This window comes from Hemiscyllium ocellatum, chromosome 4 (assembly GCF_020745735.1).
Source record: "Hemiscyllium ocellatum isolate sHemOce1 chromosome 4, sHemOce1.pat.X.cur, whole genome shotgun sequence".
In the NCBI taxonomy this organism is placed as follows: Eukaryota; Metazoa; Chordata; class Chondrichthyes; order Orectolobiformes; family Hemiscylliidae; genus Hemiscyllium; species Hemiscyllium ocellatum.
Genome location: NC_083404.1, coordinates 104,402,443 through 104,416,425, shown reverse-complemented (window position 1 = coordinate 104,416,425; position 13,983 = coordinate 104,402,443). Strand labels below are relative to the sequence as shown.

At 42.9% G+C, this 13,983-nt stretch overlaps 1 protein-coding gene across 2 annotated transcripts in view; it reads left to right on the top strand.

Moving 5' to 3' along the window:
• smarcc1a (SWI/SNF related, matrix associated, actin dependent regulator of chromatin, subfamily c, member 1a) overlaps positions 1-13,983 on the top strand; it is a 211,297-nt gene that overhangs the window by 51,905 nt on the left and 145,409 nt on the right. For both annotated transcript variants that reach the window (XM_060823713.1, XM_060823712.1), the window contains exon 10: positions 9,283-9,407. In XM_060823713.1, the coding sequence (XP_060679696.1) occupies positions 9,283-9,407 (125 nt within the window). The remainder of the gene's footprint in view (positions 1-9,282; positions 9,408-13,983) is intronic.

Genomic DNA, 13,983 nt, shown 5'->3' with positions numbered 1-13,983 from the left:
TCTCTCTCTCTCTCTCTCTCTCTCTCTCCCCCTCCCCCCCCCCAACGTTCTCATCATTGTTTCCAAGGGCATCTTTTATACTCACTCCTTCATTAAATCTGCTTTATTACACATTGCTAGAGTTCTGGTCGATTCCAAATGTATTGTTCTAGAAAATGGTCCTCAAAACTCTGACATTTTCCTCTGCCGATCCAGCTGTTCCAGTGTACATGAAGATTAAGTCACCCATGGTTAATATACTGCCACCGTATTAATTTTTCATCCATCAGGTGCCTGAACAGCTGCTTATTTGACATGGAGCTAGGTAGCAGCAACTTCCTTGCTGAATTCAGAGCTGAAGAACCATTTAATACCTTAGCTGTACCATAGCTATGTGTAAATCATCTTTTTTAGTTCTGAATTGGCTTCACTGCTGATTTTACCACCTTTATTTATATGCCTATAAATGGATTTTTAAATCCCTTTTTAAGTTTGCTGACAGTTGCTTTAGCAATTTGGATTTTTAAAATTGAGGGAGATGTGTTTTAGTTTGAGTTATATGAAGGTAAGTACACTTTTTCAAGAGGTTGGAAGGTCATTTGGATAAGTGACTGAAAATGTAATTTCTGTTGAAACATATGATTGCATTAAGTGCTGAGCTAGATATCTGTGAAGCTGTTTGCAGTGTTTTGCAATGCTGAGCTTCTGATGGACAGGCAAAAAAACAAACTTGGTTCTGCTCAACTGCACTCCAATCACAGTGGCCCCAATCTGTTTTTTCCAAGCAGAAGAATTGCTTATTTCCAATTCAAAAGAACAGTTTTGCCATTGCGCAGGTTTTCAAATTTGTGAAGTCTCCAAGCTGTGAGGGAATGTGTGAAAGTTTTCAAGCTATGATAACTGACAATAGGATTATGTCAGCAGAACTGCGAAGAGATCTCTTGGCCATCAAACTTGTTAAGCGTCCATTAAGCAAGAAATTGGGTTAAATAGGAGTGACACATCACTGGGATGAATTGACTGAAAAAAATGAAAAAACATTTTTAGGGGAAAAGATGCTGCTGTTTTACATCTTTATGGACTTTTAAATTTTAAAATAGAGACCCCTTTATTGTCTTGCGCATCTGAATGAGTGTGGTGAATTTTTTGTAATAATGCATCTTTGGTGTAATCATAGGTTAGGTGACTACTTTAAATACTTTTTGTGTTTAATTGAAAGAGTAAAAAAACAAGTCCAGCGTAGGTATACCGAGTTTTAAAAAGTACTCCACTTAATCAAAGTCTGCAGTAAGAATAAAAAGTGTCTTTAAAAGGACTCCAATTCAAGTGCTTTTCATTAACTTCATGCCTACCAGGCTTGAGAACATGAGGCCTCGCTGTCTCCACACGCTTGCCTCTCAGACTGGCCTCCCAGACTTATCTGTCAGGCCAATACTTTTAGGTTTTATTATTCAAAAACATTGAACATGCTCATATGAGGCTATCAGTCACCAATAGATACTGTAAATAGCTGGACAAGCTAATGATCTGTCAAGCCCTCTTTTACTTTGAGAGTAGACTTATCCAGTATTCCTAACAAAAGGTATCAAAGCGTTTAGCTTTTATTTTATTTTCTGACACAGGAAGCCAAGACCAGTTTGAGTAGCAGCTAAGGTGGCTCTTTTAAACTTGGTAACTTCTGTCTGGAGGCTGTAACTGGTACCCAAGGCTGTGAGAAATCTGTGTGCTTACTCTGTGACCATTTGTAAGGCAGAACAAAGATTGCTGTTGCAAACTTTAGACAAGCCAGCGTTGGACTGGACAAAGTTCAAACATCGGGCAACACCAGGTTATAGTCCAACAGGTTTAATTGGAAGCATTAACTTTTGGAGTGCTGCTCCTTGTGGAGTGTACAATTGTAAGACACAATTTATAGCAAATTTATGGCAATTGTAAGACCCAATCATTCTTTTGCAGAGTTTCAGGAAGACTTATTGATGCTGTGTTTCCTGAGAACAATGGAACATGAATGGTGATCTGCATTTTTATTTTTTTTATTTCAAAAATATACTTTATTCATAAAATAATTTGATGGTCTGTACAGTTGGTCATGCCATACATATGTAAACATTTACATACAGAGATCAAAATTTATCATTTTTATACAGGTCTGTACATTTTTCAATCATATGCCCATATAATTAGCTGAGACGTCAGCAGAGCCCAAATGACTGCATGGGCTGCCTGTTCTTCGTTAGGCAGGCAGATGTCATACGATGGTCTTTCCCCACTGCGCCTTGGCGGCAGCTGCCTCAAGCTTCAGCGCGTACCTCAACACGTCCTGGACCTTGGAATGTGCCAGTCTGCCACACTCAGTTGGGGTCAGCTCCTTCAGCTGGAAGATCAACAGGTTTCCGACCGCCCAGAGAGAGTCCTTCACCGAGTTGATGATCCTCCAGGCACAGTTTATGTTCGTCTCAGTGTGCGTCCGGGGAACAGGCCGTAGAGCACGGAGTCCCGTGTCACGGCGCTGCTTGGGACAAACCTTGACAAACACCACTGCATTCCTCTCCAGACTTCCTCTGCATAGGCACATTCCAGAAGGAGGTGTGTGACAGTCTCTTCTCTCCCCCCCCCCCCCCCGGCCGCTTCGAGGGCAGCGTGTGGTGCGGCTGAGAGTCTGGGCGTGCATAAAGGATCTTACAGGCAGAGCCCTTCTCACCACCAACCAAGTCATGTCTTGGTGCTTATTGGAAAGTTCTGGCAATGAGGCATTCTGCCAAATGGCTTTGACAGTATGCTCGGAACCGCTCGATAGATTCCGCCCTCTCCTTTTCCTGAACGGTCTCGAGGACACCACGTGTTGACCACTTCCTGATGGACTTGCGGTCAAAGGTGTTTTTCTTCATAAACTTCTCCATGAAGGACAGGTGATACGGAACGGTCCAACTACTCTGAGCGTTCCGCGGCAGCGAGGCCAGGCCCATCCTTCGCAACACCGGGGTCAGGTAGAACCTCAGTACCTAGTGACACTTGGTGTTTGCATACCGGGGATCCACGCACAGCTTGATGCAGCCACACACAAAGGTGGCCATCAGGGTGAGGGTGGCATTGGGTGTATTTTTTTCCCCCGTTGCTCAGATCTTTGTACAGCGAATCCCTTCGGACCCGGTCCATCTTTGATCTTCATATAAACTGGAAGATGGCCCGGGTGACTGCAGCGGCGCAGGTTCTGGGAATAGGCCAGACCTGTGCCACGTATAATAGCAATGACAGTACCTCACACCTGATGACCAGGTTTTTTCCTGCGACGCAGAGCGACCGTAGCTTCCATCTGCCCAGTTTCTGCCTCACTTTGCTGATACGCTCCTCCCAAGACTTGGCGCACGCCCCAGCTCCCCCAAACCAAATCCCCTGCACCTTCAGATGGTCGGTCCCGACAGTGAAGGGGATCGAGGATTGGTCGGCCCAGTTCCCGAAGAGCATGGCCTCGCTCTTGCCTCGGTTTACCTTGGCCCCCGAGGCCTGTTCGAACTGGTCAGGAATGCACACGAGTCTGCGCACGGACAGCGGATCCGAGCAGAAATCGGCGACCTCATTCATGTACAGGGAGGCCTTAACCTGCAGGCCCCCGCTGCCAGAAATAGTCACCCCTCTCAGGCTCGCATCCTTCCTGATGGACTCGGCAAATGGCTGTATGCAGAACACAAACAAGGCAGGAGAGAGAGAGGGCAGCCCTGCCTGACGGCAGATCTGACTGGGAAGCTTTCTGATTCCCACCCATTGATTGAGACTGCACTGACAATGTTGGTGTAGAGCAGTCTGATCCAATTACAGATTCCCTCCCCAAAGCCCATTTTGGAGAGAACATCTCTCATATACCTGTGTGATATCCTGTCAAAGGCTTTCTCCTGGTCCAGGCTGATCAGGCAGACGGCTGTCCTGCACGTAGGCAATCATATCCCTGAGGAGTGCGAGACTCTCGGCGATCTTCCTGCCCGGCACAGCACAGGTTTGGTCAGGGTGAATCACTGATCCCAGAGCAAACCTGACCCGGTTGGCAATTACCTTTGACAGGATTTTGTAATCCGCATTCAACAGTGTGATCGGTCTCCAATTTTTGAGTTCCTCCCTCTCCCCCTTCTGCTTGTCGATGAGGGTGATGATGCCTTTCCTCATGGATTCACTCGTGATACCTGCCCGAAGCATACTGACATACACCTCCAGCAGGTCCTGGCCAATCAAGTCCCACAGAGCGGAAGAGAGCTCGACCCGTAAGCCGTTGCTACCGGGAGTTTTATTCTTTTCGAAGGACTCGAGGGCCTTGGTCAGCTCGTCCAGAGATAGCGGCTGGTCCAGCCTCTCGCGTGTTCTATCGTCTAAGACCTCCGTGGTAGAGGACAGGAACGACTGGGTGGTCGCGCTGTCAGTCGGCTTCGCGTCATACAGACTGGCATAGAAGGTTTTACTGATCCTCATGACGTCAGCCTGAGATGACGTTATCGAGCCGTCTTCTTCCTTCAGGATGCTGAGCACAGAGCTCTTTGTGCACCTTCTGGAAGAAGAAACGTGAGCACGTCTTATCCTGCTCCACCGTGTGGACCCTGGACCAGAAGATTATCTTGGCCTCTGAGGCAAAGAGCGAGGCTTGCTGGCCCTTCACCTCCTTGAGGTCCTCCATGACATCGACCCCCATTGTCTATAGCAGGAGCAGGTTCTGCGTACTTTCCTGGAGCTGGGACAGTTTTCCCCGCCTCTCTCTCGCCTCCTGAACATCTTTGAGGATGAAGAACCTCTTGATGTTCCCTTTTACTGTATCCCACCAGTCTGCTGGGGACTCAAAGAGGGGCTTCACGGTTCTCCAACCTGCGTAGTCCCTCTTGAGCTCCTCAATGTTTCCTGGTATCAACAGCTTAGTGTTCAGCTTCCACGTTCCCTTACCCGCCCGCTGCTTGTCCTGTAGGTGACAGTTGGCCAGCAGGAGGCAGTGGTCAGAGAAGAACTCCAGCTTGACGTCGGTGGATCTGACCGAGAGCGTTCGGGACACAAACAGGTAATCTATCCTTGAGCAGATAGACCCATCTGCCCGTGACCAGGTGTATCTATGCTGCGCTCCATCTGCAGGGGTGCAGAAGACGTCGTGCAGCTTGGCATCTTTTACCGTGTCCATCAGGGCTCTGGATGTGGCGTCCAGTTTACTGTCTCATTCTCCCCCCCCCCCCCCCCCCCCCCCCCCCCCCCCGCCGCATCGTCTATCTGCATCAATGATACAGTTGAAGTCTCCGGCCAGAATGATTGGCCTGGACGGAGCCAGCAACAGTGGAAGCTGCTGCAGGACGGCCAACCGTTCACTCTTACCCACTGGGGCGTACACATTAATTTTTATTTTTTTAAATTTTGGAACGAACATTCTTGATCAAAACATTTATTTTCTCAGTGAATCTCTCCCAAGAGTACTCGGTTATGTTCCCTTTTTATAGTGCAGATGATTGAATGATTATGAGTGATTTTTTTTTTTGCTGGTCTGTCCCAACCCCACTTTTCCCAAAGACCCCATGATTTCTATTAAGAATGTTCTATTAAGCAAGGTTTTGTTGGAATGTGACTGTCATGTTATAGGAGAACTCCTAGTAATTATAGCAAGGTATTAAAGCTGCATGCTGCCTTTTGCTTCACAACCATTATTCATTTTGAAACCTCCAATTTCTATTGGTCAAGTATTTACTCAGTGAACTGAGCTGGGATTGTGCCAGTCTGGCATTTATCTCACTGTGGTGTATACAGTTTGCACATGCAGAATCTGCAAGGAAATGAATTATCATCAACAAACTAAGTTGTATCACAGATTTTGAATTGTAGATTGATTTATAGTTTTCCCCCTAAGCAATTCCTCATCTTCCGAGTAACTTGGGGGCCATCTTTGCTTTAATGTCACGGTAATTGTACAAAATTTTGACAAGTAATTTTTTGTAAAATTAATGTTTTGAAATTTATTCTTTTGAACGTGGGAATTGCATGCAAGGTTATTAAACATTTTTATTCCACTTGGGGTGGGGGGAAGATATCCTCAAATTAAATATGATTCTGTTGATTAGAAGGGCAGGCTCAACTGTCTGAATAGCTGCCTCCTCCTGTGTTCCATATCATAATGACTTTAAAGAGTTGGAATGATTTGGTGCAACTGAGTGGTTTGCTTCTGTAGTTTCAAGGGAATTGTAATTCAACTAGATTGACGTTGAGCTTAGGTCATTTGGATAAGTGTGAAGTCATGCATTTTGGTTGGAAAATGGCAAGGCGACCAATTACCTAATTGGGGAGAGACTTTGAGGTGCTGTGGTCAGAGGGATCTGGATGTCCTCGTTCACAAGTCACAAAACACTAGCATGTAGGTACAGCAGATAATAAAGAGAATGAAATGTTGACTTTATAGCTCAAGTAATAAATTATAAAGGTAAAGAAGTATTGTTGCAACTGTAAAAGGTATTTGTGAGATTGCACCTGGACTTCTGTGTGCAGTTTTTATCTCCTTCGTTCTTTGAGGAAAATGTACTGGCATTGGAAGCAGTTCTGAGAAGTTAATTAGCTTGATTCCATAGATGACAGGTTTGTCATGTGAAGAGAGATTGAACAGATTAGGTTTGTATTCTCTGGAATTTAGCAGAATGAGGGGAGATGAAATTGAGGTATTCAAGATGATAAAAGGTGTGGATAATATAGATGTGGAGTAGATGCTTCTTCTTGTGAGGCATTCTAGGATGAGAGGTCACCGTCTTAGTTTAAGGGGTAGCAAGTTTAAAACCGAGTCGAGGAAAAACTAATTCTCCCAAAGGGTTGTGATTCTATGGGATTTGCTACCCCAAAGTGCACTGAATGCTGGGACAGTAAATTTAAGGAGATGTTAAATTTTTAAGAATTGATTATGGGTTGAATGGTTATGGGGAGAAGGCTGAAAATGAGGTTGAGATACAAAACAGCTATGATTGAAATGACAGAACAGACTTGATGGGCCAAATGGTCTAATTCTGCCCCTATTTCTTATGAACTTCGAGTGCATTAGGACGTGGGGAGAGAATTGGTTTCAAAAAAGATGTTTGCGAACTGATTTGGGTTTTTAAGGATCGTTCAATATTGGAACAATACATGATCACTTTTTTTATTGACACCAAGTTCTAATTTCCAGATTACCTATTTCTTGAGAAATAGTTAAAATCATCAAACAGCTATCACTTAAACTCCAATTGCCTGAATTAGCACCAATGATATAACTATGACAGCGTTGCAGAAAATGTTAAGCCAAACTGAAGTGAAGACATGCCAATACCTGGTAAGAGAGGGAGCACTAATGAGAAGGTCTAATTAGAAAGATTCACAAATTATATTTGGTTTTCAGAGTTACTGAATGACTAAGTATAGTTTGAGCTCAAAGTTTGTGCGAAGATTTGTAGCTCGGGTGCTTGTTGTAGTGGTTCTGTTCGCCGAGCTGGAAGTTTTTGTTGCAAACGTTTCGTCCCCTGGCTAGGAGACATCATCAGTGCTCTGGAGCCTCCTGCGAAGCGCTTCTTTGATGTTTCTTCCGGCATTTATAGTGGTCTGTCCTTGCCACTACTGGGTGTCAGTTTCAGCTGTCCACTGTAGTGATTGGTATATTGGGTCCAGGTCGATGTGTCTGTTGATGGAGTTTGTGGATGAATGCCATGCCTCTAGGAATTCCCTGGCTGTTCTCTGTCTGGCTTGCGGATCCAAACACTCCATACAATCAACACAGGAATTCTTGGACGCCATCAGGAATACACACATAGACAAAGAAGAAACCATGATCTCATTCGACGTGACGGCACTGTTCACTTCGATTGACAAAACCCTAGCCAGAGGAACAATAGCCAACCTACTGGACGTACATAACAGAACACAGGAGGCGGAACCTATCAACAAAGACGGCATACTTAAACTACTGGACTTATGCCTCACTACACACTTTACATTCAACAATCAGATATACGAACAAATCAACGGAACACCCATGGGATCACCAATCTCGGGACTCATAGCAGAGGCAGTTATGCAAAGGTTAGAACAAACAGCCCTACCACAAATTCAACCCAAACTCAGGGTCAGATATGTCGATGACACTTTCGTAATCATCAAAAACATGGAAATAGAAAAAACACACCGGATCATCAACGCCACACTCACAGGCATCCGATTCACGAGAGAAGTAGAAAAGGATAGCCAACTCCCATTCCTAGACGTGATAGTACAGAGAACACCGAACGGAGAATTCACCACAAGGGTACACAGGAAAACAACACACACAGACCAAGTCCTAAACTATGAAAGTAACCACCCCAACACACACAAACGAAGCTGCATCAGGACATATTCAAAAGAGCTACAACACACTGCAGTACACCAGAATTGCAAAAAGAGGGACACCTATACAAGGTATTCGCCAAAAACGGATACCCGTGCAACTTTATCAACAGATGCCTAAGAGATAGACCACGGAACGAGGACATGCCACAACCAAAAGGACTAGCCACACTACCATACATCAGGAGCGTTTCAGAACTGACAGCCAGACTACTGCGACCCCTAGGACTCATAACGGCACACAAACCAACAGCCACGCTCAAACAGCAACTTACTAGAACAAAGGAGCCAATACCCAACATGAGCAAAACTAATGTAGTTTATAAAATACCATGCAAGGACTGCACAAAACACTATATAGGACAAACAGGAAGACAGCTAACAATCCGCATACATGAACACCAACTAGCCACGAAACGACGCGACCAGCTATCCCTAGTAGCCACACACTCAGACAACAAGCAACATGAATTCGACTGGGAAAACACTACTATCATAGGGCAAGCCAGACAGAGAACAGCCAGGGAATTTCTAGAGGCATGGCATTCATCCACAAACTCCATCAACAGACACATCGACCTGGACCCAATATACTAATCACTACAGCGGACAGCTGAAACTGACACCCGGAAGCGGCAAGGACAGACCACTATAAATGCCGGAAGAAACATCAAAGAAGCGCTTCGCAGGAGGCTCCAGAGCACTGATGATGTCTCCTAGCCAGGGGACGAAACGTTTGCAACAAAAACTTCCAGCTCGTAGTTTGAGCATTTTCTTGTTGTTTTCTGCCATTCTCACTGAAACGCATTAGAACCTTCTTCCCCATGGATCAAGAAAAATAACTTGACATTTGAATTCTAAAGTAACAATTCACCAAGCTGATGATAACCTTGTGAATATTGCTTTGTTGTCAGAATGTTGAACACGTCTAAGTTGCTGATCTATTTCAACCAGGACTCCCGTACACCAGATAGGAAGGACAGAAAGTCAACAACTGGTGCCAAGAAGAGAAAGCATTCCCGTTCCCCTTCACCAATATCGACACCTGCTGAGTCAAGAAAGAAAAGTGGAAAGAAAGGGTGAGTCAAGTTGCCTCACACTGATTTCAGGGAGCATGTGGTTTTGGTGGATGGTTAAAATGGCATTGAAATTAGTGTTTTTCAATCCATTGAGCTGTTCCTTTTGACATTGGTTTTACAGCAACAGGGAAATAAAAACTGTTAGGTGTGAAGTAGGAATGCTGTAGTTTTATTACTGCTCTGCATTTACTTTTGATGTGTTCTGATTAATTTGTTATGAGAACATATGGATAGAGGTAATGGAGTGCGTGAGTCAAATCTAGAGAATTGGGGCTGCTGGAGAGGCAAGTTTCTGAATTGCATTTCTTTCGAGCTTGGCTTTCTATGATGATCGTGAGTTCGTAGATGCGCACACATTCACAGAAACCTTAAATCAAGACACTGGGTTCAACTGCGATGACAGGTTGTGCAGTGATGACAATATTAGTTAAAAGCAGTGACATAATGAGAAAGTTACCAGACGAGTCATCAGAATACCGTGCTAATATTCTTGAGTCATGGGTCCAAACCTAATATGACAGATGGTAGAATTTGAATTCCGTTTAGGAAACAACAATAATAACCATCTAACTGTTCGTGATTGTTACAAAAACCCATCTGATTTGTTACTGTACATTCGGGAGTGAAATCTATCAGTCTTACCTGGTCTGGCCTATACATGAGTCCAGACCCACAGCAATGTGGTTGACTTAAACTGTACTCTGGAAAGCTGCAGATGCTGGTTGGCTAGTTAGACCCAGGTCCCATTACTAAATAAAATTAAAGTTAACTTGAATTCTTAGTTACTGTTATGCTTTACAAAAAGATGTATGTAAATTCTAATGCTATCTTCTGTTTTGGGGGAAACCCAGCCATCACTGCAAAACTTCATTCTGAAAGGGTTTCCATTTACCTTCAACCAAAAATGCCAATTAGATAATCAGACTTTCTATAATCTCCCTAAGGTCCCCAACCCCTCAGATTCCACAATTGAACAAATTTTATTTGTTCCACCAACAAAATGAATAAATTGCTGGTGGTGCTAATACTGAAAAAGCTATTAGCACTGCTGACATTTTATCAGTAATGCTAAGACATATTTTCCACCTTGCCGTTTGTATATCAGTGTTGTCATTGCTTGGAACAGCCCTGGCTTTAGTTTGGAAAATTGCCGAGGTGTATCACAAAGGAGGACACATTCAACCTGACAAATTACTCTTGTCAGTCTACTCTTCAATATCAGCCAAATGATGGAAGGGTTCAATGGAACATGCTAGGAGTTCACTTGTTCACTGATGCTCAGTTTGCGTTTAACCAGGGCCATTCTTCTCCTGACCTTATTACAGTCTTCATTCAAATATGGTCAGAAGTGCTGAGGTTAGTTGGTGAGGTGAGAGCGACTGCTTTTGACGTCAAGTCTGCATTTGGTGGAGTGTGGCATTTAGGAGCCCGATTTATACCTTGCACAAAAAGATGCTTTTGGTTGTTCAAGGTCCAACATCACAGCCACTGGGCATCACTGCAGGAGTTTCTCAGGATAGTGTCCTCTACCAGTTGTTTTCAACTATTTCATTTAATGACCACCTTTCTATTAATGCCAGAGAGGAGATATTCCTTGATAATGGCAAAATATATTGTGATATATTTGGATGTTCAAAAGGTGTCTGGTAAGGTACCGCAAGTTAGCTACTTAATAGAACTCAAAACCCATCATGTTCAAGATCATTTTTAGCATGGATAGGAACTGGCTAACTCACAGATGATAATTTGGATATGGTAGATGTTTTCATGATCCCAAACTCTAATATGTGATGTGCCACAGCAATCAACGTTGGGGCCAGAATTCTGTGCAATATATGTTAATGACTTGGATGAGCAACATTAATGTGCTATAACCAAATTTATAAAGGCCCAAAAATAGGTGGGAAAGCAAGTGGTGAGGATGACAGAGTCTGGAGAGGAAGGTAAACAAGGGAGTAGAGAAAAGCCTTACAGATGAAATGTAATTTGAGAACATGAGGTTATGCAGTGAGCATATATAACCTAAAGTATTACTTAAATGGAGAAAAACTGCAAAAATTTGCAGGGTAGAGGACTTGGGGAGTTTTTGTCCATGAATCTCAAAAATCTAACGTTGAGGTTCTTGAGTTAAGAGGGAACATAAATAAAAGGGGCCTTTATTTGAAAGGAATGGACAATAATTACAACACTGTTGTGGTCCAGCAAGAGAACATTTGAATCACAATGCACATGCTGATTCCATTATTTAGTGCCAATCTCTTTCCTTTTCCAATATTCCTGCACACCATTTCTATCCAAACAATCATTTAATGCCCTATTAAATACCTTTAATTGAATCTCCCCCTTCCATGTTTCTAGGCAGAGCATCACATGCTCGACTCACATTCTCACATCACTCTTGCGTTTTTGCACATCATTTTAAATCTCTGCCCTCGTTTTCTCCTGAACAAGCAGGAACAGCTTCTCCATAAGTACTCTATCTAGCCCACACATTATTTTAAAAAATCTCTGCCTAATCTTCTGAGCTGCCTTCTGTCCAAGAAAACAGTCTCAACTTCTTAGCGCTCAGCCCAAGAAAATTAGCTGCAGTAAAGTAGATTCTCTATGGGTAGAGTTACGAAACATCAAGGGACAGAAGATACGAGTGGAGTTGTGTGTAAACTTCCAAACTGTAGAGGTAATATTTGGGAAGTCATTAAACAGGAAATTAGTGACTCAAGCAACACAGGTACAGCTGCAAGTATGGTTACTTCTCCTCTGTGAACAGATTGGGCAAATCAAAATCTGTGCCACTGTTGTAGACGAGCGATTCTTGGAAATGCTTTTCTAGATCCCATAGGGCATCCTAGACTGGGTGTTATGTGAGCAAAAAGGAATAGTTGGCTTTGCAGATATGATAATATCCTTTTATTTAGAATCAGGACTGGGTCTCGGAATCAAGTATGTTGTTCTCCGTTGTAATGAAGAAAACTATATGATGGTATGAGGCATGAGTTGGTTTGAATAAATTGAGAAATGTTAATTCAAGGGATGACAGTGGATAAGCACTGGCCAGCAGTTTAAAAAATGCAGTGAATTGCAATAATTGTTCGTTCCTGTCTGGGACACAAATAAAATGGGGAAGGTCACCTCACCATGGTGAACAATAGAAATTACTGCTATATTTAGATCCAAGGAAGGAGGACCAAGAGATTGATTTAAGAAGGGGAAGAAGAGTGTGAAAGGAAGCTTGCAAGAAACATAACATAGTGATTCTCAAAGCTTCTTTAAGTATGTGAAGACAAATGAAGATTCCTTTATAATGCATGGCAAGAAATCGGGGTAGTTACAATGTGGAAAGAAGGTAACAGACCAACTAACTACATTGGTCTGCTTTCAAAAGGAGGAGGCAAACAACATTGCAAACATGTTCAGGGACATAGGTTCTCATGAGTGAAGCAAATGGTGTTGGGGAAATGGATTTAAGGTCAGCAAATCCCTAGAATCCATTAATCTATATCCCTTGATATTTGAGGTAGTGAAAATAGGAATCATGGAAACTTTGGCTATCTTTGAAGATTCTCTAGATTCTGGAACAATTTTTACAGATTGAAGGGTAGCTAATGTATCAGCAAAGGTTTTAAAAATTAAATGGAAGCAGGTGTTTATATAGTTCACCCTGCCTCCAAAATTAGGAATAATGGGGATAAATTCACCAGCCTGTCACTGAGAATGAAAAGCTGTAGTCCACAGGAATTAGTTAACCCAGTGTATTTGGTTAAAGGTTCAGATGCAATTCAATAGGAGCTCAAAAATAGTTGTCATTATCTTTTAAATTGTGAGTGAGGATATAATATTCCTGTGATAAGCAAGAAAACTTGCCTTTATTCAGTGCTTTCATCAGTTGAAATTCAAGAGACCATAGTTAAATAAGGACAAGTTGGTTTGAGATCTTTTGGCACATGCAGTTCTCAGCCACAATAAGTAATTCAAGGAGAAATTGGTACATATTTTGGGGGAATAGTGGATGAATATTTCGAGTAGAGGAGGATTCGTGGAGCTGAGAATCTGGCTGGTTTTTGAGTTGATGAAAACGAGATGGGCTGAATTCAATCTTTTTGTTCTGAACTTCTTTGGTTGTGAAATGATTTTTCAACTACGTTGAAAACCATGACACAGCAATTGATTCTTTTAAAGGTATTCTCCAAATACTAGACTGATTTCCTCACATGGCAGGACTGATAAGTGAAGAGAGATTGGATTGGTTTGGACATGGTTCACTGGAGCTTGGAAGAATCATAGAAATGTGTAAAATTCTGACATGACTAGACAAGGTAACAATTGAAAGGATTTTCCCAATAACTGGAGGAGTCCAGAGAAGGGGTTTCGGCTTGAGAGTAGAGAGAATTGTGACCATGAGGCATTTTCTGCCACAGAAAGCAATTGAAGCCAAACATGGAATGTTTTCAAGATGGTGTGAGGTGTAGCTCTTAGGGCTAAAAGAATACAAGGTATGGTGCAAAAGCAGAAACAGGGTACTGAGTTGGACCATCAGTCATGCTCATGTTGAATGGCAGAGTCTTCTCGAAGGGTCAAA